Below are 27,498 nucleotides of genomic sequence, written 5' to 3' on the forward strand. Positions count from 1 at the left end.
ACTGGATCCTGAGAGTCCCACTGTCATGGCTTTAGTGCCCTTTAAAAGAGGCCCCAGAGAGCAGAGTAAGGGCACCCTTCCTCTGGTGTATAGGAAAGAGAGAAAGAAAGTCATCTTTGAACCACAGGTCCTTAGCAGACATCAGATGTCCTAGAGCCTTGATCTTGGGCTTTCCAGTCTCTAGAACTGTTGTTTGAAAGCTCCCCAGTCTGTATTATTTTGTTATAGCAGCCCAAATGGACTTGGCAGAAAGAAAACTGTAGACCATATGCATTAATGGAATGGGTAATGATTTTGCATATTTATTGTTCACTAGGTACTATGATAAGCGTTTTTCAGAGGTGAAGAGACATGAAGTAATTTGCCAGGAATTGCCAGACTCTGTAGCAGTAAAATTGTACATAAAACCCAGGAAAATCTGAAATCAGAACCCATTAATCAGGTAATTAGAGAAATTTTATTTTTGCTTCCTGGTTACAAAAGTTTTAAATAAATTGTTGAGAAAAATAGATTCCATAAGAAATAAAAATAAAAGTACAAAATAGGCAAATAAGTTTATTCTAAGAATTAAAAGATGATTTGACAGTGTTAGTAAATAAAATTTTATAATCTGTCATGAATTTTATTACTCTTCTAAAGTAATAAGGGACAGCTAACTCACATTGACAGCATATGCGGTACAGTCTGATCAAGCTTAAGAAGAAAAGAGCTATATTTACTGGAATTCAGCATTCGTCAGGAAGTTCTTAGAAATGCAATAACACCACAAGAAGAAATGTGTTGGAAGTATTGGAAAGGAACAGACAAACTGAGATACTTACTTGCAGTTGATATGATGACTTGGAAAATCCTTATGTAAGTCTGGATTCAAATTGATCTAAATTATTCTCCAGAACTTTTCTGTTACTAGTTTGTAGCCTAACTTGTCCGAATTCAGATCCTTAATTTCTTCACCTATAACATGAGAGTAATCAGTTCAGTTGCTCAGTCGTGTCCAACTCTTTATGACTCAATGGATTGCAGCATGCCAGGCCTCCCTGTCCATCACCAACCCCTGGAGTTTACTCAGACTCATGTCCATTGAGTCAGTGATGCCATCCAACCGTCTCATCCTCTGGCGTCCCCTTCTCCTCCAGCCTTGAATCTTTCCCAGCACTGGGGTCTTTTCAGATGAGTCAGTTCTTTGCATCAGGTGGCCAAAGTATTGGGGTTTCAGCTTCAGCATAAGTCCTTCCAATGAATATTCAGGTCTGATTTCCCTTAGGATGGACTGGTTGGATCTCCTTGCAGTTCAAGGGACTCTCAATTCTTCGGTGCTCACCTTTCTTTATGGTCCAACTCTCACATCCATACATGACTACTGGAAAAACCACAGCCTTAACTAGATGGACCTTTGTTGGCAAAGTAACGTCTTGCTATCTAGGTTGGTCATAACTTTTCTCCCAAGGAGTAAGCGACTCTCATATAAGTCCTCTCATAATTATATTATTATATTATGATTATATTTTATGATATTATATTATCATAATGATTATGAGAGTAATAATAGCACTCATTTTGTGAATTTGGGAGATTAAATGAAATAAATAATAGATTGCTTTTAGCTTGCTAAAGAAATTGCTCACTAGATGTTAGCCTAATATTAGTAAGTGCAATACTTAAAAAGCTTGAAAATAAAAATGAAGCCTAGGTTTAGTAAATACATGTAGAAAAATCACTGTCTGTTTTACATGCCAGCTAGTAGGTCCTCTTGCTTTGCTATGCTCTCTCTACAGAGCAATGCTGTTCAGTACAGGTTTCTTCAATCATGGAGATATTCCATGCTTTTCTGTGTAGTAGCCACTGATCACCTGTGGCTATTGAAAACTTGAAATGTAGCTAGTGTGTCTAAATTTGTAATTCTATTAAATTTGAACAAATTTAAATCAGGGTAACATCATGTGGCTGGTGGCTACCTTACTGGAAATTAAAGCTTGAGAGGATTTCACAGATTCATGTAGTGTTATTTACTGTTGTTTGCTGTCGATTCCCAAATTAGCCCTTGAGCCCACAGCTTACTCTGTACTTCATTCTGTATCTTTTGCCTGTCCTTCACTTACCCCTGGGCTTCCCTGAAGTTTAGTAGCTGAAGAATCTGCCTGCAATGCAGGAGACCCCAGTTCGATTCATGGGTCGGAAAGATCCACTGGAGAAGGGATAGGCTACCCACTCCAATATTCTTGGACGTCCCTTGTGGCTCAGCTTGTAATGAATCTCCCTGCAATGTGGGAGACCTGGGTTCGATCCCTGGGTTGGGAAGATCCCCTGGAGAAGGGAAAGGCCATTCACTCTAGTATTCTGGCCTGGAAATTCCATGGACTGTGTATAGTCCATGGGGTCACAAAGAGTCGAACATAACTGAGCCTCTTTCACTCACCTACCTCTCCTTGTATTTCTTGATTTTCTTAGTCGCACCTTGTACTTAGTAGACCCAAAATTGAAGTCAGAAGTTGATCCCACTGAGGTTCAAGGAAATGAAAAATGTTTTTTAAAAAAATCCACTGTGAAAGAGACGAGTTGTCTCTTGAGAATCCATCCTTTCCTTCATATGAACCCCTATTTTTTATTTTTGGGGCATATTTTCTTTAGGATTTCTTGCAGTTAATGGCTTCCAGCAAATGTGAGTAAAAGGAGGTATGCTCTCCTATTTCTGTATCCTGCTGCCTAGAACTAGTGGCCATTTTCGAGCTACAGAAAGAACAGCTGAGGAGATACCCAGGTGGTGAGCTGAAAGCAGCATAGGTTCCTGGAATAGCCATAGCAGCGTGGAGCTTCCTTCCTCTTTGTGTGAGCATGTAACGTATCCCCATGGTGTTTATGCCCCTGTTATTTCAGGTTTCTTTGAAAAAAACAGTGAACCTAATCCCAACCTAGGATAAGTACAGAGCCACCATTATGAAAACATTAAGGGCTTTAAAAATAGAATAAATGGAAAGTCGTACAAAACAACGTTAATAATGATCATCATATTAATGTTTGATTGACATCTAACCTGAAAATACAATAAGTGCTAAATAAATTTTTGGTTGTGTCAGAACAGTAAATGCCTGTTGAATGAATGAATGTTCCTTTAAGAAAGAGATAACCATTCATTCAAAATATATGTGCTGAGTAGCTGAAATACCAGGCAATATGCTGTATTAGAATAAACACAAAACAAAAGAAAACAAAGGCAAACAAAACAAAAACAGGAAATTAAGATCCAGTACCTAAGTATAGTTCTTTTCATTGATGAGGGATTGGGTGGAGAGGGAGGTGGGAGGGGGGACCGGGATGGGGAATACATGTAAATCCATGGCTAATTCATTTCAATGTATGACAAAAACTACTGTAATGATGTAAAGTAATTAGCCTCCATCTAATAAAAATAAATGGAAAAAAAATAAATTAAAGAAAAAAAATAAAGCATGTTAGTGGAAATAAAAAAAGCAAACACAGAAAATAAACAAATGAGCCTGGTGATGTTCCAATAAAGTTTAATATGTGGACTCAAAAAAAAGAAAATTTTGACCAGAGTGTTACCTCGGATAGACTTTCAATGTAGAAACATCATTTTAAAATTTATTTATGAAAACTGAATGAAAACTTTTATACTGTTCCACTTCTGTAATTTTCACTTAACTTAAAAATGAATTATGAAATAATATGGACAGAACTAGACAGGACAAGCTCACTTTGCAAATATTGTAGTATGTTAATATGGTGAGCTTAGAGAAACAAAAAATGTTCCTAATTATTAGCAAACTTCTTAATGTTATGGTTATTGTATGCCAGGCACTGGTATAAGTACTTATATACATATTTAATACTAAAGCATTCCTAAGGGAATTCCTTTTGTATGTATCACTCTCATTTTACAGATGTGGTAGCTAAGACCTACAGAGTTAAGGAATATGGCCAGGCTGACTACTCACTAAGTGATGAAGCTGGGTTTCAAAACCCAGGCATTCATGCTCCAGAACTGGGCATTCTTAACCCATTACATAAAATCAAACAACCCAGTCCTTTCTGCTTCTATGTTATCTACCTGCTCAGCACAAAATAAACTCTGCCATTGCATGAAATAATAGCCAGTCACAGGAGAATGTTCCTCTAGATGAGGAAAGAACCTATTACCATAATGTCAAGGATTCATATGTAATTTGAAGATTACTTTGTTCCCTTCCCTTCCAGTTCTAGAATATCACTAGGAAAATATTACTACTGTGTGAGCATCACTTAACCTGAGCAAACCATAACAGGAAACTTCAAATTTAGATTAAAATTTATATCTATCTCCTTGAAAGCTTTTATAGTACACTATTTATCTTGTATTGTCCGGAAATGACTAGATTCAGAACTCTGGTAGAGAATTTGACAGTGAAATTATCCCCTTGTTGCCTACAATAATAATGACATTGTGATTTGTGACTTTAAAAGGGAGAGGGGGTGGTATTAAATAAAGTACTAAAATCAGGTATAATTGTAATAGAACTACCTGAGAATAAAATGTACATTAAGTGAGTAAATGAACAAAGTTGAAATAATTCATTTACCATACACATTCAGAGCATTTTGATAATCAAAAATGAATGTTGTCATACACAATTAGTTAAAGGCTGTCCAAACAGTTAAAATTTTAGATTAAAAATCATATAGTCTCCAATTCTTTATGATGTTTTCTAAAAAATTGTTTGGCAATGATGACTTTATCTTCCAAGTATTAATCGCTCAGTCGTGTCCAACTCTTTGCGACCCCATGGACTGTTACCCACCAGGCTCCTCTGTCCATGGGATTCTCTAGGTCAGAGTATTGGAGTGGGTTGCCATGCCCTTCTCCAAGGGATCTTCCCAACCCAAGGATTGAACCCAGGTCTCCAGTATTGCAGGCAGATAGAGTCTTTACCATTTGAGCTACTTGGGAAGCCCCTAATCTTCCAAAATATTTTCTTAAGTAGGATCATAGATTGTGATTTCAGTTACAAAGAAGTAATGTAATATTCTAAGATATATATAGCTCTGTGTATTGGTGAGTTATATCCCCAAATGTATTAATTTGTAAGTTAAATGTTTAGAACACAAATAATTTTGTGATTGAAGAGTATCATAAATGGTAATAATGATCCCAAATGAGTTTACTAAAGACCACTAGAACCCCAGTGTGCTGCAGTGAACTAGGTTTATGTGTTTCTTTGTCATCCATGTAATTGCTTTGGTCAACTTGTCTTTTTAGACCTTTTTCTTATTTTTGAATATGTTCTTTTCTTAACGTTGCTGACAGTTTTTAACAAGTCCTTTATCAGAAATGTAAATACATTACAAATGTAAATACAAATATTTTTTCCCAGATTGTAACTTTTCTCTTCAGTTTTTCATCAGGTTTTTCAAGGACAAGAAGTTTTTAACCTTGCTAAAGTCTATCAATTTTTATTTTATCTTCTGCTTTGTTTTTACTTTAAAATTTTTGTGTGTGTCCTACTTGATAAGCAATGACAATTAGCAATGTTCAAGTGTACAGCAGAGTGATTCAGTTGTACAAATACATGTTTCTGTTCTTTTTCAATTTTTTTCCCAATTTAAGTTATTACAGAATATTGAGAGAAGTCCCTGTGCTGTTTAGTAGGTCCTTGTTAATTTTCTGCTTTAAATATAACAGTGTTTGCATGTCAGTCCCAAACTCCCAATCTACCCTTTCCTCTCTTCTCGCCAATAATCATATATTCCTACTCTTAAGTCTGTGAATCTGTTTCTGCTTTGGAAATAAGCTCATTTATATCGTTTTTGGAAGATTCCACGTCTAAGCAATGTAGTATAAGTGTTTTTCTCCATCTGACTTCCTTCACTGAATATGATCATCTCTAGGTTCCTCCATGTTGCTGTAAATGGTGTTATTTGGTTCTTTTTAGTGGTTATGTATGGGCTTCCCAGGTGGCTCAGTGATAAAAGAATCCACCTGCTAATAAGCAGGAGATACAGGTTTGATCCTTGGGTAGGGAGGATCCCCCGGAGAAGGAAATGGCAACCTTCTCCAGTGGGAAAAACCCACTCCCAGTGCCTGGGAAATCCCATGGACAGAGAATCCTGGTAGGCTACAGTCTACGGGGTCACAGAAGAGTTGGACACAATTTAGCAACTAAAGAACAACAACAATATTCCATTGTGTGTGTGTGTGTGTGTGTGTGTGTATCACTTCTTCTTTATCCATTTCTCTGTTGATAGACATTTAGGTTGCTTCCATGTCTAGGCTGTTGTAAACAAGGCTGCAGTGAGCAGTGGTGTGCGTGTATCCGTTCAAACCATGTTTTTATCCAGACATGTGCCCAAAAGTGGACTTACTGGATCATATGGTAGCTCTATTTTTAGTTTTTTGAGGAACCTCCATACTGTTCTTCATAGTGATTGTACCAGTTTACAGTCCCACAAACAGTGTAGGAGGATTCTCTTTTCTCCACCCCTTCTCCAGTATTTATTGTTTGTAGATTTTTAATGATGGCCATTCTGACTTGTATTAGGTAATATCTAATTTTAGTTTTCATTTGCATTTCTCTAATAATTAGTGATGTTGAGTGTCTTTCACATGCCTCTTAGCCATCTGTATTTCTTCTTTGGAGGAGTGTCTATTTAGGTCTTCTGCCCATTTTTTATTGGGTTCTTTGCTTTTATGATTTTGAGCCACATGAGCTGTTTTTAAATTTTGGAGACTAATCCTTTGAAAAAAATAAAGCAGTAGCCTATCAATTTTTTTTAAAAATGAGTTATATTTTTGGTATTGTATTTAAGAAATCTCTGCTTAAACCAAACTTATAAATATTTTCTCTGAGGCTTTCTTTTAGAGTTTTTATAGTCAGGCTTTATATTTAGGTTTGTAGTCTATTTTGAGTTATTTTTTGCAAATAATGCAAAAATGTAAGATTATCATAAATCTGCATATGCATCTTTGTGAAAATGTGTACTGTTTTACCATATTTCAGGGACTACCACAGTATAGTGCCAAGTGCAGTGCTGTTATTTCACAATGTTTTCTCAATGAAATAATTATGCAGCTGTTCTTTAATAGTTAAACCTATTTCAAAGACGAGGGAAATGAGATACAGAGAGATCGTGCAGCTTAAAAGAGGTGCGTGTAAACAGCACTTAGCTCACTCTGAAAGTCATACGCTGTCCAGAATTGTAAAAAGAAAATTGTTTTCAGCAATAAATTTCCCTTGCTGTGAATAACCTGTACAGATCAGAAATAAACATTCCTTTCCACCTCTGCCTCCCCATTGGAGCCTGGACATCCTGGATTCTGAACCCTAGATCCCTACTGCCCTCAAATACAGCTTGACCCTTGGCCCTAATGCCCAGGTGAATGGATAAACTGATGCTCTGTTGAAAGGATTCACCTGGTATATGGATAAGCAAAGTGTAGCATATCAGCCAAATGGAATTTGACTCAGCACACAAGAGATAGAATTTCAAATGCATTGTGCTGATAGAAGCTACAGTCAAAAATCTGCATTTATATGACATTTTTGAAAGTCACTCAGTTGTGTCCGACTCTTTGCAACGCCATGGACTGTAGCCTGCCAGGCTGCTTTGTCCATGGAATTCTCCAGGCCAGAATACTGGAGTAGGTAGCCTTTCCCTTCTCCAAAGGGAGAGGGGATCTTCCCAACCCAGGGGTTGAACCCAGGTCTCCCGCATTGCAGACGAATTCTTCATATCTGAGCACCAGGGAAGCCCACAAATACTGGAGTGGGTAGCTGATCCCTTCTCCAGGGGATCTTCCCCATCCAGGATCAAACCAAGGTCTTCTGCATTGCAGGCAGATTCTTTACCAGCTGAGCTATCATGGAAGGCCCTAGAAAAGGCACAGAAAATAAATCAGTGGTTGCCAGGGAATGGAGGTGTGGAAGAGATTGTCTCCAAAGGAGCCCAGGGCAATTTGGGGATAGTTGAAAAAAATTTGTTTCATGTTTCGATTAGAGTATTATCTAGACAACTGTAGGGTTTCCCTGGTGGCCTGCAATGCAGGAGACCCGGGTTCAATCCCTAGGTAGGGAAGATCCCCTGGAGGAGGGCATGGCAACCCACTCCAGTATTCTTGCCTGGAGAATCCTCAGGACTGAGGAGCCTGGTGGCTATAGTCTATGGGGTCGCAGAGTCAGAACTGTCCTCAATAAAGTTTAGATTTTACTGTATGTAAAAAATTTATTCAATAGACATGACTAAAAGGCATAAATGCAGATTTTCAATTAATAAAACTCTTCTATTCTGATAAACCAGAGTGGACCAGCTGAGTTAATCAGCCTGATTATTCTAAACGAATATGTGGAGTCGCTAAGCAATGAAAATCCTTCTCTGGGCACTCCTGAGCAGTAGCAGCCAGATCTGTTCCTGCTCCCAGCAACTGCCTGGTCAATGGGCATTAATTTGACTTCAGCCAGGATTCAGCTGTTGCTTCTTTGGGAGTGGGAATACCCAGGAAATTTCACAGCTTTTAAGTTTTGTTTTGTTTGTGAATCAAAAGCAAGCATCTGTTTTTAAGAAAAGTTCAGTAAGACTTAAAGAAACTTGAAGCAAAGCATATAGGATCTCGGCCTGGTGTCTCTGTGTGCAGAGATATTTGACAACAGTGATGCTCTTTGTTGCCAGAAACCCTGCTGCCTATTAGAACATTTCAGTATATTACCATACCTAGCTTTTGTCTACCAGCCTTTTGTAAGTAGTCTTAATGGGCAGTTTGTATGCTGGTGTTCCTCATGTAAATGAGGTCATTATCCTTTTAAAGGTATGAAGTCTGTCTGTGATGGAGCTTCCTAAGAAACAGACTTGACCTTTCTTTCCCCTATTCCGGATACCTGCAGAGCCTGCACTCATTAGCTAGAATTTGACTCCATGACATTTTTACTTAATTTTCTTTTCCCTCTATGTTGGACACATGGGGCAACCATTTATGTTCTTTCTTGACCTGAGATGCTCTCTAATCTCTTTCCAGCTGTGGCATTTGTCATTCAGTCACATCAGGATGTGGTGACCCTTCTTTCCCCACTGCAATTCCCAACTGTTAATTGATTCATTTTAGAGAGGGAACTAGACACAGTCCTATGGACTTAGCACCATTTAATTTGCATTAGCCGGAACAGTGGCAAGAAAAGCAATTTCCTCTAGAGTGGAAACATATTCATTCTTTATAAGGTAGTAGAGGAAACAAATAATAATATTTTTTAAAGGTTTTAATGTTTTAAGTGCTGTGGGTGATAAGCTGAAAGGCATTATTTCCCTCTATTGGTGTTGATGACAATAATTGTAAAAAGCATAAATAATAATTGTAATTCAAATGCAGATCTTTTTTTTTTATTACCAAGCCCATACTGTAAATCATTATACTAAGAAATTACTGTGATATCTACTATCAATCTGCCAAAAACTGTGCTGACCGCCTTTTGTCCTCGGAGCCTAAAAAGGTGAGCTTCAGTAAGCCAATTTAAAGAGAGAGGGACACAGATTCAGAGAGAGGAAGTAACTTGCCCTTTGCCATGACAAGGACCAGAGCTCCAGAATGCTCTGACAGTCCATGCTTCTCACCACTCCCTGCCCCACACTGCCTGGAGAATAATAAGGCACTAACAAAGACATCCATCGAAGTGTCAAGGATGTTATTAGACACTTTAAAAAATGTGTAAATTGTGATCCACGCTATGATTCTGATAGACTTTGTTTCTGGACTTGGGATACTATATTTACAGGTTATTAGAACGTAATAAAATGTAGAACCTTAGAACTGTAGGCTAGCAATATGAGTTTTAAAGGCATTGCTCCATTTATTGAGACATGGGCTTGAATTGATCATTTAATATATGCATATAGACTGGTAAGGTAAATTATCTATCCTTCAGCAATCTGCTCATCTTAATGTGTGAATGGATAAAGGGATAGGAGATTTCGGTAGCGCCTTATACATTTCATGATATAAGTGTACTCAGGAACTTATCCAAACAAAGAGGGCAGTTTATGTCAGGTGTGTGCGTGCATGATCAGTTGCTCAGTCGTGTCTGACTCTTTGAGAGCCCCATGGACTGTAGCCCGCCAGGCTCCTCTGTCCATGGGATTCTCCAGGCAAGAATGCTAGAGTGGGTTGCCATTTCCTTCTCCAGGGGATCTTCCCAACCCAGAGATTGAACCCACACCTCCCATGTCTTTGGCCTCGGCAGGAGAACTCTTTACCACGGGGTGGGCTTATCACTGAAGGCGTCTGAGAGCAGGTGATACGAGCTGAGCTGTGGGATGGGAAGCAGAAGGGAAGGTTTGTGTGAAAGGCAGGGAGGCATGCATCAGTAATAACTGGATCAAAAGGTGTGCTGGAGGAAGTGTTAATGTGAATGTCTTTGGTGTCTTCTTAATGTGGAGGGGGATGAACATAATAACTTGTTCTTATAACTTTCTTGCTTAAGTTACACAGAGCGCCCTTTTGTATCTTTTATTCTGGTAGCATCTTCCTGGCAGGAGACATTGCTAGTTCTGTGGCAGATGCTTCCCATCAGCCACAAAGCTCAGTTGCCTGGGAGGGAAACGGAAGGATGGATTGCTCAAATGTTAACTGTAACTATCCAAGTTCACGAATGCATCTTGTTTCTTGAGCAGAATTTCAGCCCTTAAAACTCCTACTGTCCTGTTGCTTGTTTCTAGTTGAAAAGAAAAATGAAAGAAGACAAAGAAGAAGGATCTAGTTTCTTTCGGAGCAGGAATGAATGAATATTGTGAATTTTCTTAATTTTCTTGCTAGAACATAGGCCTTGTCACCTCCCTGTCTGACATCTAAGAAGTATAGAGATCTTTTCCTTGAATGTTGACGATTATATTCTAGATACTTAGAAGTATTAAACATAATTCTGTGACCCAGCCTATATAATTATTATAAATAAACCTATGCTAAATAAAAGAGACTATTACATAACTATTAGGCCAAGTCAGTCAGTAGTGCCAGCTACATTATCCTGTTAATAATAAACCTTTTCCATTTGATTTCTTCCATTACTTTGAAGATTTATAAATGTCTGTTACTTTCTAAAGTCTTTTTTTCTTCAAGAGATTGATAAACACTTTTATTTCCTTCTAGTTTTTCCATGGTTTGTTATTAACTTTTCTCCATGGTTTGTTATTTTAACTTTTTACTCATCAAGTATTTATTATATATGTATATTTATCTATTTGTATAACATAGGAGATAAGTATCTAAATTGTTTTCCCCCAAGTAATTGTTAAATCATTTGTTAAATTATGTTTCCCTGCTGTACTGATTTATGGTATCTCTTCTATCATATTTTAAAATTCATACACAGAATGGAGAAGGAAACGGCAACCCACTCCAGTACTCTTGCCTGGAAAATCCTATGGACAGAGGATCCTGGTGGGCTACAGTCCACGGGGCCGCAAAGAGTCAGACACAACTGAGCAACTTCGCTCACTCACACAGAATGGATTTCTGTGTTATCATCTCTATCATATTTATCTTGTTTTTCTTATACAACCACCACTTATTTTAAAGGTCATAGTTTTGTAATGTTTTGTGATATAAACTAGGGCTAAATTTCTTCATTAACTCTCCTTTAAAACTTCTCCATTCTTATCAGGGCATCTTCGTTTTTCTTAGCATAATTCCACAAGCCCAACAAGATTCTCTAAGAATATTATAGTAGATGTTTTCATAAGATTATAAATTTATGTAACTTGCCAGGGTCAGTTGAAAACAGTCCATCTAAAGCCTTTAGATAATCTTTGTTCTCTACCCTAGACTTTTGTTTCCTTCTTGAGTATATTTGATGTTTCTTCTGCCCTTTGTTTAGTTTGAATATAGATAGTCCACTTCTAGAAAACTATAGTTGAATAATTTGGCTTTTCCTACTTTATTAGCATTAAGCTATTTTTCCATAGTGTAGGTCCATTTCTGCTTCATTCTTTCCACATACAACACACAACTAAAAGACCTTTTTTTCTGTTCCAGCTTTTTAAAAGATTCCACTTTCTCCTCCTGTTGGCGTTCTTAGAGTGGTTCTCACTGGCCTGGCCACTGTTTGCTGTCACCTTGACGCTGCTGCTCCTTCTGTAGTTAATGCCCTCTCTTGATTAGTTTGAGCCCATCAGAGTTCCCTGGGAAGTTACATCAGTTTCTCTAGGTACCAGCCCCCTCTTCTCCCTAATTAGGGTAACTTGTTATTATCCTGTCACTCTAGCTTGTGAGACCTTTTTATTCCTCTTGGAGCCATATATGTTTTTTAAGAATCTCTGGCCACAGACTTATAAAATATTTTCCCAGAACTCTCTGAACTGCCTGATCAGCATAGCTAAATAAATTTTATGTTTCTTCCCTTGGCTGCTACAATCTTTGGAATGATATATTCCCAGCCTCCCAAGTTCCCCTCATTGCTCCTCACTAATAGTTTTTCTGGTCATATGTGAGTGAAAATTTGAAATTTTCATTTTTTTTTTCCTCCAGTCATCTAAAAGATACTATTGCAAGTGTCTCAACAAGAATTTGTTGAATGCTGTTGTTTCTGGAGAGCTAAGGGACTTTCCCCACTCTAGATGTCTCCAGGCGTAACAAAAACATGAACCATGAGATTAACTTGAACAGTGGATGGAGGAAAAGAATGTCTGGTCGAGCAGTATCTTGGAGAGACTGGGACCAGTGGAGAAGCACAGAGAAGTTACCAGTCTCAGGGTGTTAGTGTGTGTGTGTATTAGGTAAGTGGAGTAGGGGAGGGGAGGGGAAGTGCACATGTCCAGGCTGACTTCCACCAGCGTAGTCAGGTATCCGGGCCACAAAAGCATGCAAATGATCTGTTGTATGCTCTCAGTGACCTGTACCATGGACAGTGTTGGAGTCACCCTTGCTAACTGTCTTGACACTACACCAAGGATGGTGACGTATCAAGAACCCACAAAATTATAATCATGGAGAAGGATGTAGATAATTTTAAATAAAATCAGGCTACATAAAGTGTTTCCTCTTTTCCTTTATCCTCTTTTCTGCTTTTCAAAATACTCCTCACTCTTGAGGCTTCTCTTCAGTGATTCTCTCATGATGGAGCTTTACCTGATAGACCCAGGCGGTCTCAGCTACCCTCTCTTTTGTGTTTCACCTCTGCGTCTTGTATTATGATTATTTATGGGTCTCTCATCCTCGTTGTGACTTTGAACCCTCAACAGCAGATACCATTCCTTGTTATTTTCCTATTTCCAGTATATATTGTATGACAATATATGGGTATATGTACACACATTACTATATAGTAGTTTCTAGATACATTAGTAAAACATAATGTTAATCGACTATATTCTTAAAGGTATTCAGCCTGCTTGACCTACATGAATTAAGACACAAAAATGTCTTAATTTAAAGTGCTTGCTTTTAAACTGTCACCACTAAATAGAAATTACAGAGTAGTGTTTGGACTCGTGTTTGGCTCAATATTAAAAAAAATATGTTTCTAATGACTTGAGATGTTTACAATGCAATAAACTTATTTGTGAGTAGTTTTTACATGAATGAAAACTCTCAGATGGCAGAGGATTTTGTCCATGACTGGCAGAGGATTATTTATGTGTATCTATTATGTGTGTGTATGGATGAAAGATAAGATGTTAAAGTGGGTATAGTTTCTTATCCTTTGGATACCTTAAAACTGATGAGTATGTATATTTATCGGGGGTGTGGTATTTAGAAGCTATTTTCAACATTCTAGAAGTTAAGAAAAACAAATTTATCTACAAAAAATCTTAACAGTTTTTAAAGCTTTATAACATTTTGCTTTGGGTCAGACTTATCAATTGAATAACACTGGTTATCACATAGAAACAAACTCCAGGCTGTAATTATGCATCACCTTTGATTTTGTGAAAATTTTAAATCCAGTTATTGTTACTAACTCCAGTTTTTTTGGAGGGAGGAGGATTTCAAAAAATGAAGAATATACAGAAAGCATATTAAAAGGATTTTTGATCATCAGTTCAGTTCAGTTGCTCAGTCATGTCCAACTCTTTGCGACCCCATGAACCGCAGCATGTCAGGCCTCCCTGGCCATCACCAACTCCTGGAGTTTATCCAAACTCATGTCCATTGAGTCGGTGATGCCATCTAACCATCTCATCCTCTGTTGTCCCCTTCTCCTCCTGCCTTCAATCTTTCCCGGCATCAAGGTCTTTTCAGATGAGTCAGCTTTTCGCATCAGGTGGCCAAAGTATTGGAGTTTCAGCTTCAACATCAGTCCTTTCAATGAACACTCAGGACTGATCTCCTTTAGGATGGACTGGATGGATCTCCTTGCAGTCCAAGGGACGCTCAAGAGTCTTCTCCAACACTACAGTTCAAAACCATCAATTCTTTGGCACTCAGCTTTCTTTATAGTCCAACTCTCACATTCATACATGACCACTGGAAAAAACCATAGCCTTGACTAGACGGACCTTTGTTGACAAAGTAATGTCTCTGCTTTTTAATATGCTGTCTAGGTTGGTCATAACTTTCCTTCCAAAGAGCAAGCTTTTAATTTCATGCCTGCAATCACCATGTGCAGTGATTTTGGAGCCCCCCAAAATAGTCAGCCACTGTTTCCACTGTTTCCTGATCTATTTGCCATGAAGTGATGGGACCGGATGCCATGATCTTAGTTTTATGAATGTTGATCATAAGCTGACTTAATTTCATTCTATATGTTATTTCATGGACATTTTTCCTCAGTATTTTTTTTTTTTTTTGCAACTCTGTGTAAGGACACACATTTCAATGTGCTTATCACTCAGTTGTGTCCAAGTTTTGCGACCACACTGACTGTAGCTCCCACCAGGCTCCTCTGTCTATGGGAATTCTCCAGGCAAGAATACTAGAATGGGTTGTCATGCCCTCCTCCAGAGGATCTTCCAAACTAGAGACTACCCAGGTCTCCTGCATTGGAGGCAGATTCTTTACCGTCTGAGCCACCCGGAAGCCTTTAGGGTGTGTTATATTTACTTGCAGTGTTTCTTTCTTTCTTTTTTTTTTTTTCTGAATCTTTTCCTAGTGATTCATTAAATATGCAGAAAATTTATAATTGACAGAATTTCAATGGTCAGAGAATATGATGATTATTAAGAGTTCGTATGGTTCAGGTGTCATATTGTCTGAATCAAGATGCTGTGTCACCTAGGACAGCTCCTTAATTTTTCTGGGACTCAATTTTCTCATCTTTAAAGTGGAATAATAATATCTACTTCATAAAGTCCTTGTGAAAAATTGAATGAGATGATAATGTGAAATGTGTTAAGCTTTTTTTCTTCTTATACCTGTTCCAAACGGTCAGTGCCAGAAAGAGTTAATGCTTCTCCCCAGTTGCCAAAATTACCAGTAAGAGAAATTAACTGAAAATCTTGCAAGATGGGACATTATTTTATTTTATTATGCAAGTAACTTTGACCTCCAGAGATTATTTATTTTGCTTCCAAAGCTTAATTTCTTCTGTACTGCTAACCAGTTTATTCCATTTTGTGCAACAATTTCTAATGAGCCTTAAAAGAAGTACTGATTATCTTAGAGTTTTTGGCTCAATTACCTGTTTCAAATGCTCAGTGACTAAGGAAAGCATGTCATTTTCTCCTCTCCTGTACCACGGAGTATAACAATAGACTGTGAATAGAGCAAATCAGAGATACAAATACCAGTATAAGGGGCCCATTGTGTTCAGTGGGTAGCCTTGTCTTATGGTTTTAATTTAGGTCACCTGATTGATTGTGACATCCAGACAGATAGCACATTGTCCTCTCTTGGAATCTCTAAACACTTTAATGTTCCTGTTCTCCTCTGTCCATTTTGCTTCCAAACCTTAAGTGAAATGGAATTACAGCATGCACTTTGTTTTCCTGTGCTAAGTGATTATCTCTGCAGTGCAATTTTGTGATTAGGCAAGATGGCATGCATACACTCAGCTAATGCTGATTTCCCCCAGGGTGCAGAAACAGGTAAATTCATAATGAATTGATGTTGTGCTTTGATTTCAAATGCACGTGAAACCTCACCATACTTGGTAGTTTTATTTTAAAAATGTATTTAATTATTCTAAAATTAAAATTGAACTTTAGAAAATGGCATTTAAACATAAGTCAAGGGTGCTAACTGCTTATGAATGTTAATCCCCTTCAAAAAGTGAAAAAACAAACGTACCTGACATAAATTGGGTTGGGGGTGTCTTTGAAAATCTTTTTAATTATTTATATTCTTTCTGATTAATTCAAAAAATCTGAATGCAGCTAGGTATTAGTATTGTCAGGTACTAAGTTTCCTTATTTTGAAAACTACCGTAATTATTTAACTAATTGCTATCATGGTATTGCCATAGTTGTTTGGGTGTCATTCAGTGGGAGTAGGGAGTGGAGGGAGAGGCAGGGGAGAAGTTAGGAGTTAATGGTTGGCACAAAATATTTTCTTTAGCTATTTTCTTTGATGTCTTAAAAACAATTTTTGTCCATGATGGTGAGAGACCAATTTTAAGGAGGATTTAGCATTTACAAAATTAGACACATTTTGACCAGATTATAAAAGCAAATTGATTGGTACTCAAACCATACCTTTTTACTGATTTACTTAGAATAAGCATTGACCATAATATTGTGAAACTTGAAGTGAGAAACATAATAATGCAATTTCTCAATCTTATTTCAATTGAAATTCTTTTTGTAAGAAATATTAACATTAATCAGAACTCCTTGTAGGTAATGCTAGAGCAGGTTACTTGGCTACAATTCTTTGATTAGCTCCTTCTTCCCACACTTTAATCTCTTAGTGTAGGGTCCAGTATACAGTAAGAGTACAATAAACTTTAACCGTATTATCATTCTTGTTATCTTTCCATTGAGTAAAAATTGTACCTTTAATAAGTTGATAGTTTATTTCCAATAATAAAGCACATTAATTTGGAATAAAGTACTTTTATTCAAGATTCAAGGGAAAACCAACCCATTAAAATTTTCCATCTCCTTTTGTGGTCCAATTATATGTTCTGCGAACCATCAGTAGTATTTCTGATTGAAGTGTTTCACTTTCCTGCATGTTCTGTTTTCATTCGCCCTGGGGGATATGATACTCTCAAAGTTGTCCTCCTAGTTTTGGACACTTAGCTAGCAGGGGTGAGTGGCCTACAGCTTCAGCATTCACTCTGTCACACTTTGCATACTTAGCAAGGTAAGCACTTCATAAGTATTCTCCACAGGCGATTCGTTGCCCCATACCTGCTATCCGAGGCACCAGCAGGAAAACTGCAGATGTTTATTTCTGGCACAGTGGGGCTTTTGGGTATAACTTTTGAGGCAGAGTTAGGAAAGATACGATGTAACACAGGAATGATGAAAAGGAGCCTGGATTGGAGACAAAACACTTGTGGGCTGTAGTCTCAGTCCTGTTTAGTAACTTAGGCCAAACTGTAGCTTCTTTGAACCTTAAAAAGTTACTTTAAGTTATTTAAAAGTTATTATGGAGTTTTTAAAATTTCTTTTTATCTGGTCTTCTGCTGGTCTGGTAGGCTCTGTAAATATGTCTTACTTATCTTTACATTTTTAGACTGGATTGGTGCCATTGACAGACAACATGGAAAAGGCGTTTAATAAGTGTTGAAAAAGCGAGGCAAGAAGACCAACAGGAGGCAGAGAAGGGAAGGCAGAATAGAATGATCCATGTAAGACCTCAGTTTCCCACAAAATTCTCTTTGCATAAAACCTTATGAAATTAAGTGCACCTGGTCCTCTTCTAAGATTAATGGAAGTTTACGCTTCAGGGGTTAAGAGAAGTCACCGTCAGTCAGACCGTTCTTTTTATGTGTGGGAAACGCAGGCTCATGACGATTAAGTGAGGTGTCCCTCAGGTAATGGCAAAGCCCCCCCAGCTCTTCTCAGTCTGTGGTCAGCTCTTCCTGGGCTATCCTCGGCAGCCTCAGGATCAGGCTATGTGTGCAAATAGGTCTAGAAAATACAGCCCCACTCATCAGAATCTGGGAGAAAGGGGTGGCCTTTCACTTTGTATTCTCTGCACCTTTCTATTTCTTGATTTAAGCAACAGCAAAAGAAACATATTTTCAAAACATAATTTAAAAATCCTATGGAAAAGTATAATTAAAATATAATGAATTTCAATACTCTATATGAACATCATATAGAATAAATAACAATAAGCAATAATAAAAATACCCTATAGCATGAATATGATTTACTAAAGTATATTTTTCAAAGTGGACTGAAGTTCAGCAGTGTATATATTAAATCCCTCTGTTTGGCATGTTGGTGAAGAGGCAGCTTGTTATTTTTAGGTCAGGATTTAAATGCTTGGTTATATTGCATAAGAGTTCAAACAACTTTATCTCCCCAAAAGAGGCTGCTTAGATTTCTTATGTTCCACTTGGACCTCACCCTTCTACTGTACCGCTCTTCAAGGTCATATTCAAGTACACTTTCTTCTGATCTGTCTAAATAAAATTCATCAAGAGTTTCTTTTCCTTTAATATTTCTGAATACCTTGGGTTCATTTAAAGTAAGAGAAGAAGCAAAGTATTTTCAAGTAACATCCCCTATCTATAAATCAAGTTGACTTATCCTTTCATTCATTCTTCTAGTATTTTGGCTATTTTTTTAAACTTATTTTATGTTGGAGTATAGCTGATTAACAATGTTGTGATAGTTTCAGGTAGAAAGCAGACTCAGCCACACGTATACAAGTATCCGTTGGGCTATTTTTGAAGTGGTCTGAGACCTTCGAAGCAGGAAGACAAGGAAGAGGTTCCTGTGCCACCACTTGTAAAGCTGTGGTTGGGAAGGATGGAGTAGAATGGCTGAAAGTCAAGCAGTGTTGCATCTTTCCTAACTTTGCCGAGAGTTATATACACACTTGCGTAGTAATTATCATGCATACAAATTATCTACAGATGAGGGTGTTCATTCAACTTATTTTTCAATGTTTTTTTATTTTTACAGCTTCCGCCACCTTTGAAGACTTTCAGATTCGCCCCCACACTCTGTTTGTTCATTCATACAGAGCTCCAGCTTTCTGTGATCACTGTGGAGAAATGCTTTGGGGGCTGGTGCGTCAAGGCCTTAAATGCGAAGGTAAAGTTATTTCCCTTCCTAGCCCAACGGAATACGTGCTGGGGTTACCTGCTTGTGTTGCGACCTTTTCCTGCCATTTCTTTCCCTCAGATATCTTCCATGGATCTGGGGAGTGTGTGGATTCTATTCTGTTCATTTCCTGTCTTCAACATACTAACTCTGATCTGGGAAACCAGATTCTCCTATCTTTCCCCCTGTATTGTGTGGATGTGTTTCACTCTTATAAGCTGTCGATCATACTAAACATTACAATTTATATCTTAAGCTAGAACTTGGAATGATAAGTATTTAATAAATGTTTGTTGAAATGAGCTAAGATTCAGAAGTTTAATCAAACCATCCAAGATCACTCAGCTGTCAAGTGACCGGCTGGAGCATGTACCAAGCTTTCCACACCAAGATCATGGTTGTGTCGTCTTCTATGGACAGAACTCCTTGAACTGCTCAATTCGATTTCTAGAACACCATGATGTATTCTTAAAAACAAACCAGATTATACCCTGATTTTACTATTTAAGAGGTGGAGTAGGGAGGGAAAGAGCTGTTGACCAAAAAACCCAAGCTTTCATGATGAATCCTATAAATAAGGTAACCATAATTTCTGAATATTTGTTTGTAAAAAGGTAGAAGAAAGTCTGCCTAAAGGGTAGTTGTATGAAAATGTGTCTACTATGTGACACACGGGAAAATTTTGAGGTAAAATTACAATGTGAAAACTATGAACAGTAAAAATGTTGAGAGAAAAACAGTGCTTTCCTAATGATTTACCTGTGGAAACTAGCATGTGAAATATTTTACGTATTTTCTTAATGATTCTACAAGGTAGTTGTTATCCCCATTTTACCAACAGAAAGACTGAGGTGAAGTAAATTGTCCAAGGCCAGGTAGACAAACAAGTTTTGTGGAGTCTTGATTCAATCAGTATAGTTCAGAAGTTGTGAAACATTATGATTAATTTTCCCTCACAATAGAACTTATAGCAGCTAAAAATAGGTCATCTCTTTGGAGTTTTGTTGCTGGATCCCTCAAAGACCAAGTCCTTTATGTTAGAAAACATGTTTAAAACTGATAACCAGACTGGTTGCTGAGCTCATCCATTAACATCAGATTTCAAAACCCCGCTTATTGACATATTGGGATGATAAAGCGCAGAAAAAGCTTAAGAGAAAATTTAAATTTTCAAACAGCCTGAAGAAAAATGGAAGCAGTACTATTTCTCAAAATTCATAAGTTATACCATATACTGGAGTAGCTTTTAATTTATCCTTGAACAAAAGTCATTTTTGCTTTCTCCTTCTAGGATGTGGGCTGAATTACCACAAGAGATGTGCATTTAAAATCCCCAACAACTGCAGTGGCGTGAGGCGGAGAAGGCTCTCGAATGTCTCCCTTACCGGGCTCAGCACTGTGCGCACAGCGTCCGCCGAGCTCGCCACCAGTGCCCCCGACGAGCCCCTTCTGGTATGGCCTCTTTGTTCAGCTGTTTCCCAGTTTACATGGGAAATCTGAAGGATGATGTGGTGACAGTGTCAGTCCAAGACAGTGCCCTGGGAGGGAGAACACAGCCAGGGTGTTGATGACTGTGTTTCTTCCGGGCCTGTGCTGTGGATTGGTCACTGCCTCAGCAAATACCCAGCAGCTTTAAGTTTGCTCTTATCTGTGCGCTTAGAGCAGTTTTAAAATCTGTGAGGTTTCATCATGGTCACGGAGCACAAGCTAATGTGTGAATGTTGCAAAACATAGTTTGTCAAAACTTGGAAACCAGAGATAAAAGATGTTCTTCTCTGAAGATTATTAGAGTACTTTGTGGTATAGCTGACTGTTTATTGTGGGAGAAAATGTGCAATTTTCTCTTATGAAAAGATGAAGGTATTTACTTGTTTGGCATTAATGGCATATGTGCCGATATATTGTCACAGTGACACTGATTGACAAATGTCATGAGAAAAACAGCATGTAGTACTTTAAATATTTCCATATATATCTGTGGATATGACTTACATATTTTCTTCAAGAATGTTAAATTTGGATTTTTGAGACACTCAAAGCAAAGCAAAAATTGTGATAATTATGTTCAGTGTTTAAGAACTTTTTTTTCTGAAAAAAGCTAATGGTGTGAGCTTAGAAATCCTACGTTTACTCGCTCTGACAGTAGGTATTACAAAAAACATTTTATAATCTAATTATTGTAAATAGGAATTAAAGAGAAAGATAAAAATTATGAAACATTTAGGTTCAATAAATCCCTGGAGTGGAGAGGGGTTATACATTTTGAAGCCATCTCTATAAAGGTCATATTAATTTATTTATTGTTTGGAAACTATTTTATTGTGATCTTTATATCACTTAAATTTTGTTACAGCATAAACCAGATATCTAAGTCAAATGAATGCTTATTTTGATAAATAAGAAAAGTCCATACTCTGTTACTGTGACTTTTTCGGGGGGAGTTTCTTGTATTTTCATGAAGTGAACCTGTTAGGGTAAGGCAGGCAGTAAATCCCATCAGTAGCTAATAGAATATATTATATTTTGGTGACTGTTCAGAATACATGTGTGTGATTATATATTATTCTAGAAAGTTGTATTATAACTAATGATACTCTTACTGAAAGGTACTTACGTCAAATTCTATTTACTTTTTCAAATAATTCACATTTTATCTTCCCAATTCTGAAGTTCTTGATTTTGTTTGAAGTTTTGTAAGTATTGATTCTATAAGTTAGCAGTTATTCTTGCTTTTAAATATGAGAATCATACTATTTACAGGATAGACACTTTTAAACAAGTTTAAGAAACAGAATTGTAAATCAGTTTGTATTGTTTTGAGTTTTACCAGGAAAATATTTTTAAAAATTAGTCACAATTTCATAAGGTTAAACTCTAAAGTTTTTCATCATTAGAATAGACTAGAATCTAGATAATTAATGCTGAATATTTTTCTTTTAAAGCAATCTCAGTTTTTAATAATATATGCATATATGCACATGTATATATGTGTATATATACTTCCAAACATCATATATATATCATTTAGAGTTTATAAATATAAATTAAATTATTACATGCTTGCATACATATAATTTACATACAAATTTAATTTAGATTACCAAAGTCTTTAAGCGGGTTTTTGTGTTTTTCACCCAGATCATTTAATTGCTTTAATTGCTTTATTTAATCAAATTACTTAATTATTTAATTATTCAAATTACTTGATTATAAACTATATTGTACACCAGGTGTCAGATTCATTAGTGATTTATAACTGAATGAAAATTTTATAATAAATGCTTTAAAATGTTTGAAAAATACATTTTAAAAATGGGATTTTCAGCTATGTTTACCAAGAATGCTTATAAAAGTTTGATCTAATAAGATATTTATGAAGTGGGAAAACTTGGGGCTACAAGATACTTTGAGAAGTATTATGTAAACTTTCATAACCTTGTGTAAAATGCTTTTCAGGTAATCTTTAAATGAACAATGCCTTTGGAGATAGTGTTTGTGACATAGTGGCTCTCAACTGTGTGTTTTACGTTCATCGCAGCCCTTTGTGTCCCTGGGGGCTGCCTGTGTGTCTCTTTTTGCACACTTGGGGTATAGCAAATACGTCTCTTTTCATCACTGGACAAAACACATAAGACGCGTAACTATAGTTTAAACGTTATAGTGGATGCCTACACAAAGATAATATTATGGTAATGACTTAAAATATTTTAGTCCCATGTACGGTAAAGAATATTTTCCACTTCTGAGAAGAATAATGGCCTATATAAAGGTGGCATTGCTGACTGATGCCACTAGACCACCCATGTTGCATGTCTGCCATCAGTATAGATTTTCTCCCAAATGTAAGATTAATGACTTTCTCTTCCACACTTGATTCCTTGTTTTTAACTTAAAAATCATTGTTTCACATACAGATTAAAATATTGCTAATCCTATTAATTTACCCATTTCTGGCAAGTTTGTTGAACTTGGATTTCTATATTGCTGCTAAAATAGAAAGAAAAGTATAACAACATAGATCTTATGACAAACTTTATCTGTCATCAACTTTGACAGTAAACTGTATCCATTATTCCAGCCATGATGTAGTCCATTTTTAAGAAAGTCCAAAATGTAGACAATTAATGGCTTAATATCTCTGCAAGAGTGTATATCTTTTTGTACATCATCACTTGTGTTAGAAGGAAACAAGAAAAACTCAGTAGGTACTTAAGGAGGGCATACTAATATGTTTTTCATTATGTATAAGTAAACTTACTAAGACTAAATCAGTTTTATAAACTTTTAGACAGTTGCAGAAGGGAAGTCAAGATTCAGTCAGTTCAGTCACTCAGTCATGTCCAACTCTTTGCAACCCCATGGACTGCAGCACTCCAGGCTTCCCTGTCTATCACCAACTCCTAGAACCTACTCAAACTCATGTGCATTGCGTTGGTGATGCCATCCAGCCATCTCATCCTCTGTTGTCCCCTTCTCCTCCTGCCTTCAATCCTTCCCGGCATCAGGGTCTTTTCAGATGAGTCAGCTCTTTGCATCAGGTGGCCAAAGTATTGGAGTTTCAGCTTCAACATCAGTCCTTCCAGTGAATATTCAGGACTGATCTCCTTTAGGATGGACTGGATGGATATCCTTGCTGTCCAAGGAATTCTCAAGAGTCTTCTCCAACACCACAGTTCAAAAGCATCAATTCTTTGTCACTCAGCTTTCTTTATAGTCCAACTCTCACATCTATACATGACCACAGGAAAAACCATAGCCTTAGCTAGATGGAACTTTGTTGGCAAAGTAATATCTCTGCTTTTTAATATGCTGTCTAGGTTGGTCATAGCTTTTCTTCCAAGGAGCAAGTGTCTTTGAATTTCATGGCTCAGTCACCATCTGCAGTGAGTTTAGAGCCCCCCAAAATAGTCTCTCACTGTTTCTATTGTTGCCCCATCTACTTGCCATGAAGTGATGGGACCAGATGCCATGATCTTAGTTTTCTGAATGTTGAGTTTTAAGCCAACTTTTTCACTCTCCTCTTTCACTTTCATCAAGAAACTCTTTAGTTCTTCTTCACTTTCTGCCATAAGGGTGGTGTCATTTGCATATCTGTCTGAGGTTATTGATATTTCTCCTGGAAATCTTGATTCCAGCTTAAATGATCCAATTAGTTTATTTGTGACTTACACATCATTTTTTTGAAAAATGCAGATGTTTGTGTGATATTAAGGAAATGTTAAGGAAAGTCATTTATTTGAAATCATGTTATGCAAGGCTTAGACTTAGGCAAAAAGTTAATAATTTACTCCAGAAGTTTTGCTCCTAGCTATGAAGAAGCTTGTATCAATCAACTCTCCTATAAGGGGCAATTATAAAAGCTGAATAAAGTATAACAGAACATAACAAAACAATATTTAAAGGTACCCAAGAAGAACCAGGACAGTTAGGATTTGAGGGACCAATGCACCAGACAGCCCCCAAGCAAAGAAGTACCTGGTTTAGAATGTCAGTAGTGTGGAGTTTGAGAACCCCTGATGTAGAACAAAGCTGGAGAATTCCCAAATATACCACCATAAAGTCATAGTTAAAGCAATGTGGTGTTACACAAGATTAAGTATAAAGACAATGTGGTATTACACAGGAACATAAAAATATTAATAAACCAATGAAACAGAACAGGAGGAGTCCAGAAACTCTGTGCGTGTACAGACCAACTGATTTTTGACAATTATACCACCGCTGTGAGAAAAAGATTTTTTTCTAACAAGTATTTCTGTATGTGTATGTGGAAAATATGAATCATGACCTTACCTTATACCACATGAAAATAACTTCTAGGCAGATTAGAAGCTTCTAGGAAATAACAGAAGAATATCTACAATAACTTGAGTCATGAGAAACTTTTAAAAATAGGACTCAAACCAAGGATGACAAAGGTAAAAAAACTGATAAATTGGGCACCATTAAAAGTAACAAATTGTTTTCAGTGAAATATACCATTAAAAATGTGGAAAAGCAAGTCATAGAATAAAAGAAGACATCTTCAATATATATAATATGTGTATATATATCTTGTAAAAGACTCATATCCAAATGTATGAATAACATCTGTGAAACTTGAAAAGACAGACAACCTTATTTAAGATATAAGCAAAAGTACTTGAACAGCACTTTACAAAAGAAGACAGCTGATAAGCGTTGAAAATATATTTTGCATCGTTAGTTATCAAACAGTCTAAAGTTAAACCTACAATGAAATATCTCTACAGCAGGGCTTCTCTGGTAGCTCAGGTGGTAGAGAATTTACCTGCAATGCAGGAGACACTGGTTTGATTCCTGGGTGGGGAAGATCCCCTGGAGGAGGGATAGGCTACCCACTCCAGTATTCATGGGCTTCCCTGGTGGTTCAGATGGCAAAGAATCTGTAAAGAATCTGCCTGCAGTGTGGGAGACCTGGGTTCAGTCTGCAGGTTGAGAAGATCCCCTAGAGGAGAGTATAGCAGCCCTCTCCAGTATTCTTGCCTGCAGAATCCCCACGGACAGAGGAGTCCAGCGGTCTACAATCCAAGGGGTTGCAAAGAGTCAGATGCGACTGACTAAGCACAGCACAGAATACCTAACATTGGGAGAAAACAAATAATAACAAGTATTGTTACTGACAGTAACAAGTAGTGTTGAAATATTGAACAACTGGAACTCACACACACTACTACTGGAGATGTAATTTGGTTTAACAACTTTGGCATTCTGGTTGGCAGTTATCTTCTAAAGCTGAATATATACATATCATGTGACTCAACAGTTTTACTCCTAGGTATATATTTACCAGAAATGTGTATAGACATACATGGAAAGATATATACAAGCATTTAGAAGTTTTTTTTAGACTTCACTTTTTAAAAGCAGCTTTAAGTTCATGGCAAAATCAAAAGGAAGGCATAGAGAGTTCCCGTACACCCCCACATGTTATCATAGCCCCCGCACATCCAAAGCTCCCACACATTATCACCATCATTCAATAGAGTGGTACTTTTGCTAATACTGATGAACATACATCGATAACAGCATAATCACACAAAGTTCATGGTTTGCTTTAGTTCACTCATGGTGTTATACATTCTGTGGATCTGGACAAATGTATAATGACATTTACTCATCATCATGGTATACAGAATATTTTCACTGCCTTAAAAGTCCTCGTAGCTCTATCTATTCTTCCCTCATCCCCTCCCCCTAACCCCTACAACTAATGATTTTTTTTTTTTCCGCTCTCTCTGTGGTTTTGGGTGTTTCAGAATGTCATATAGTTGAAATCATACAGTATGTACCCTTTCTAGTTTGGCTTCTTTCACTTGGTAGGACACAGTTAAGTATCCTCTGTGTCTTTTCATGTCTTGACCCCTCATTTAATTTTAATGTGAATTAAGTTATTATTCCATTGTTGTGCTTTCCACAGGTGTCCCTGTTTATCCATTCACCTAACAAAGGACATCTTGGTTGCTTCCACATTTTGGCAGTTATGAGTAAGGATACTATAAGCATCGTGTATAGGTTTTTGTGTGAACATAACTTTTTGGCTTTTCTAGGTAAATGTCACAGAGTGTATTTGCCAGATCAGATGGTAAGTTTTGTCAGAAACTGCCAGTCTTCTAGGTAGCTGCACCATTGTGCGTTCCCACCAGCAGTGAATGAGAATTCCTATTGCTGTATGCTTTTGCCAGCATCTGGTGTCATTGTTCTGGATTTTGCATTCTGAGAGGTGTGTTGTAGGGGTTTCTCCTTGTTTTAACTGGCATTTTCTTGATGGCATATTATAATATGAAACTTCGTTTCATATGCATACTTTCTGTCTGTATATCTTCTCTGGTGAGGTGTTTATTAAGGTGTTTGGCCCATTTTTAAATTGGGTTGTTTGTTTTCTTATTGTAGAATTTTAAAGAGTACTTTGTATAGAACAGTCTTGTGGACTCTGGGAGAAGGCGAGGGTGGGATGTTTTGAGAGAACAGCATCGAAACATGTATATTATCTAGGGTGAAACAGATCACCAGCCCAAGTTGGATGCATGAGACAAGTGCTCGGGCCTGGTGCACTGGGAAGACCCAGAGGGAGCGGGTAGAGAGGGAGGTGGGAGGGGGGACTGGGATGGGGAATACATGTAAATCTTTGGCTAATTCATTTCAATGTATGACAAAAACCACTGCAATGATGTAAAGTAATTAGCCTCCAACTAATAAAAATAAATGGAAAAAAAAATTAAAAAAAAAAAGTCCTTTGTATATTTTGGAAAACAGTCTTTGTTAGATGTGTTTTTTGCTAATATTTTGCAAATGTTTTATCCTAGTCTGTGACTTATCTTTTGATTTTTCTTGACATTGTCTTCTGCA

At 37.2% G+C, this 27,498-nt stretch overlaps 1 protein-coding gene across 3 annotated transcripts in view; it reads left to right on the top strand.

Moving 5' to 3' along the window:
- Positions 1-27,498, top strand: part of PRKD1 (protein kinase D1) — a 328,618-nt gene that overhangs the window by 228,296 nt on the left and 72,824 nt on the right. For all 3 annotated transcript variants that reach the window (XM_020913363.2, XM_020913366.2, XM_020913365.2), the window contains exons 3-4: positions 18,991-19,122; positions 20,423-20,583. In XM_020913363.2, coding sequence (XP_020769022.2) covers positions 18,991-19,122; positions 20,423-20,583 — 293 coding nt within the window. The remainder of the gene's footprint in view (positions 1-18,990; positions 19,123-20,422; positions 20,584-27,498) is intronic.

This window comes from Odocoileus virginianus, chromosome 16, assembly GCF_023699985.2.
Source record: "Odocoileus virginianus isolate 20LAN1187 ecotype Illinois chromosome 16, Ovbor_1.2, whole genome shotgun sequence".
NCBI lineage: Eukaryota > Metazoa > Chordata > Mammalia > Artiodactyla > Cervidae > Odocoileus > Odocoileus virginianus.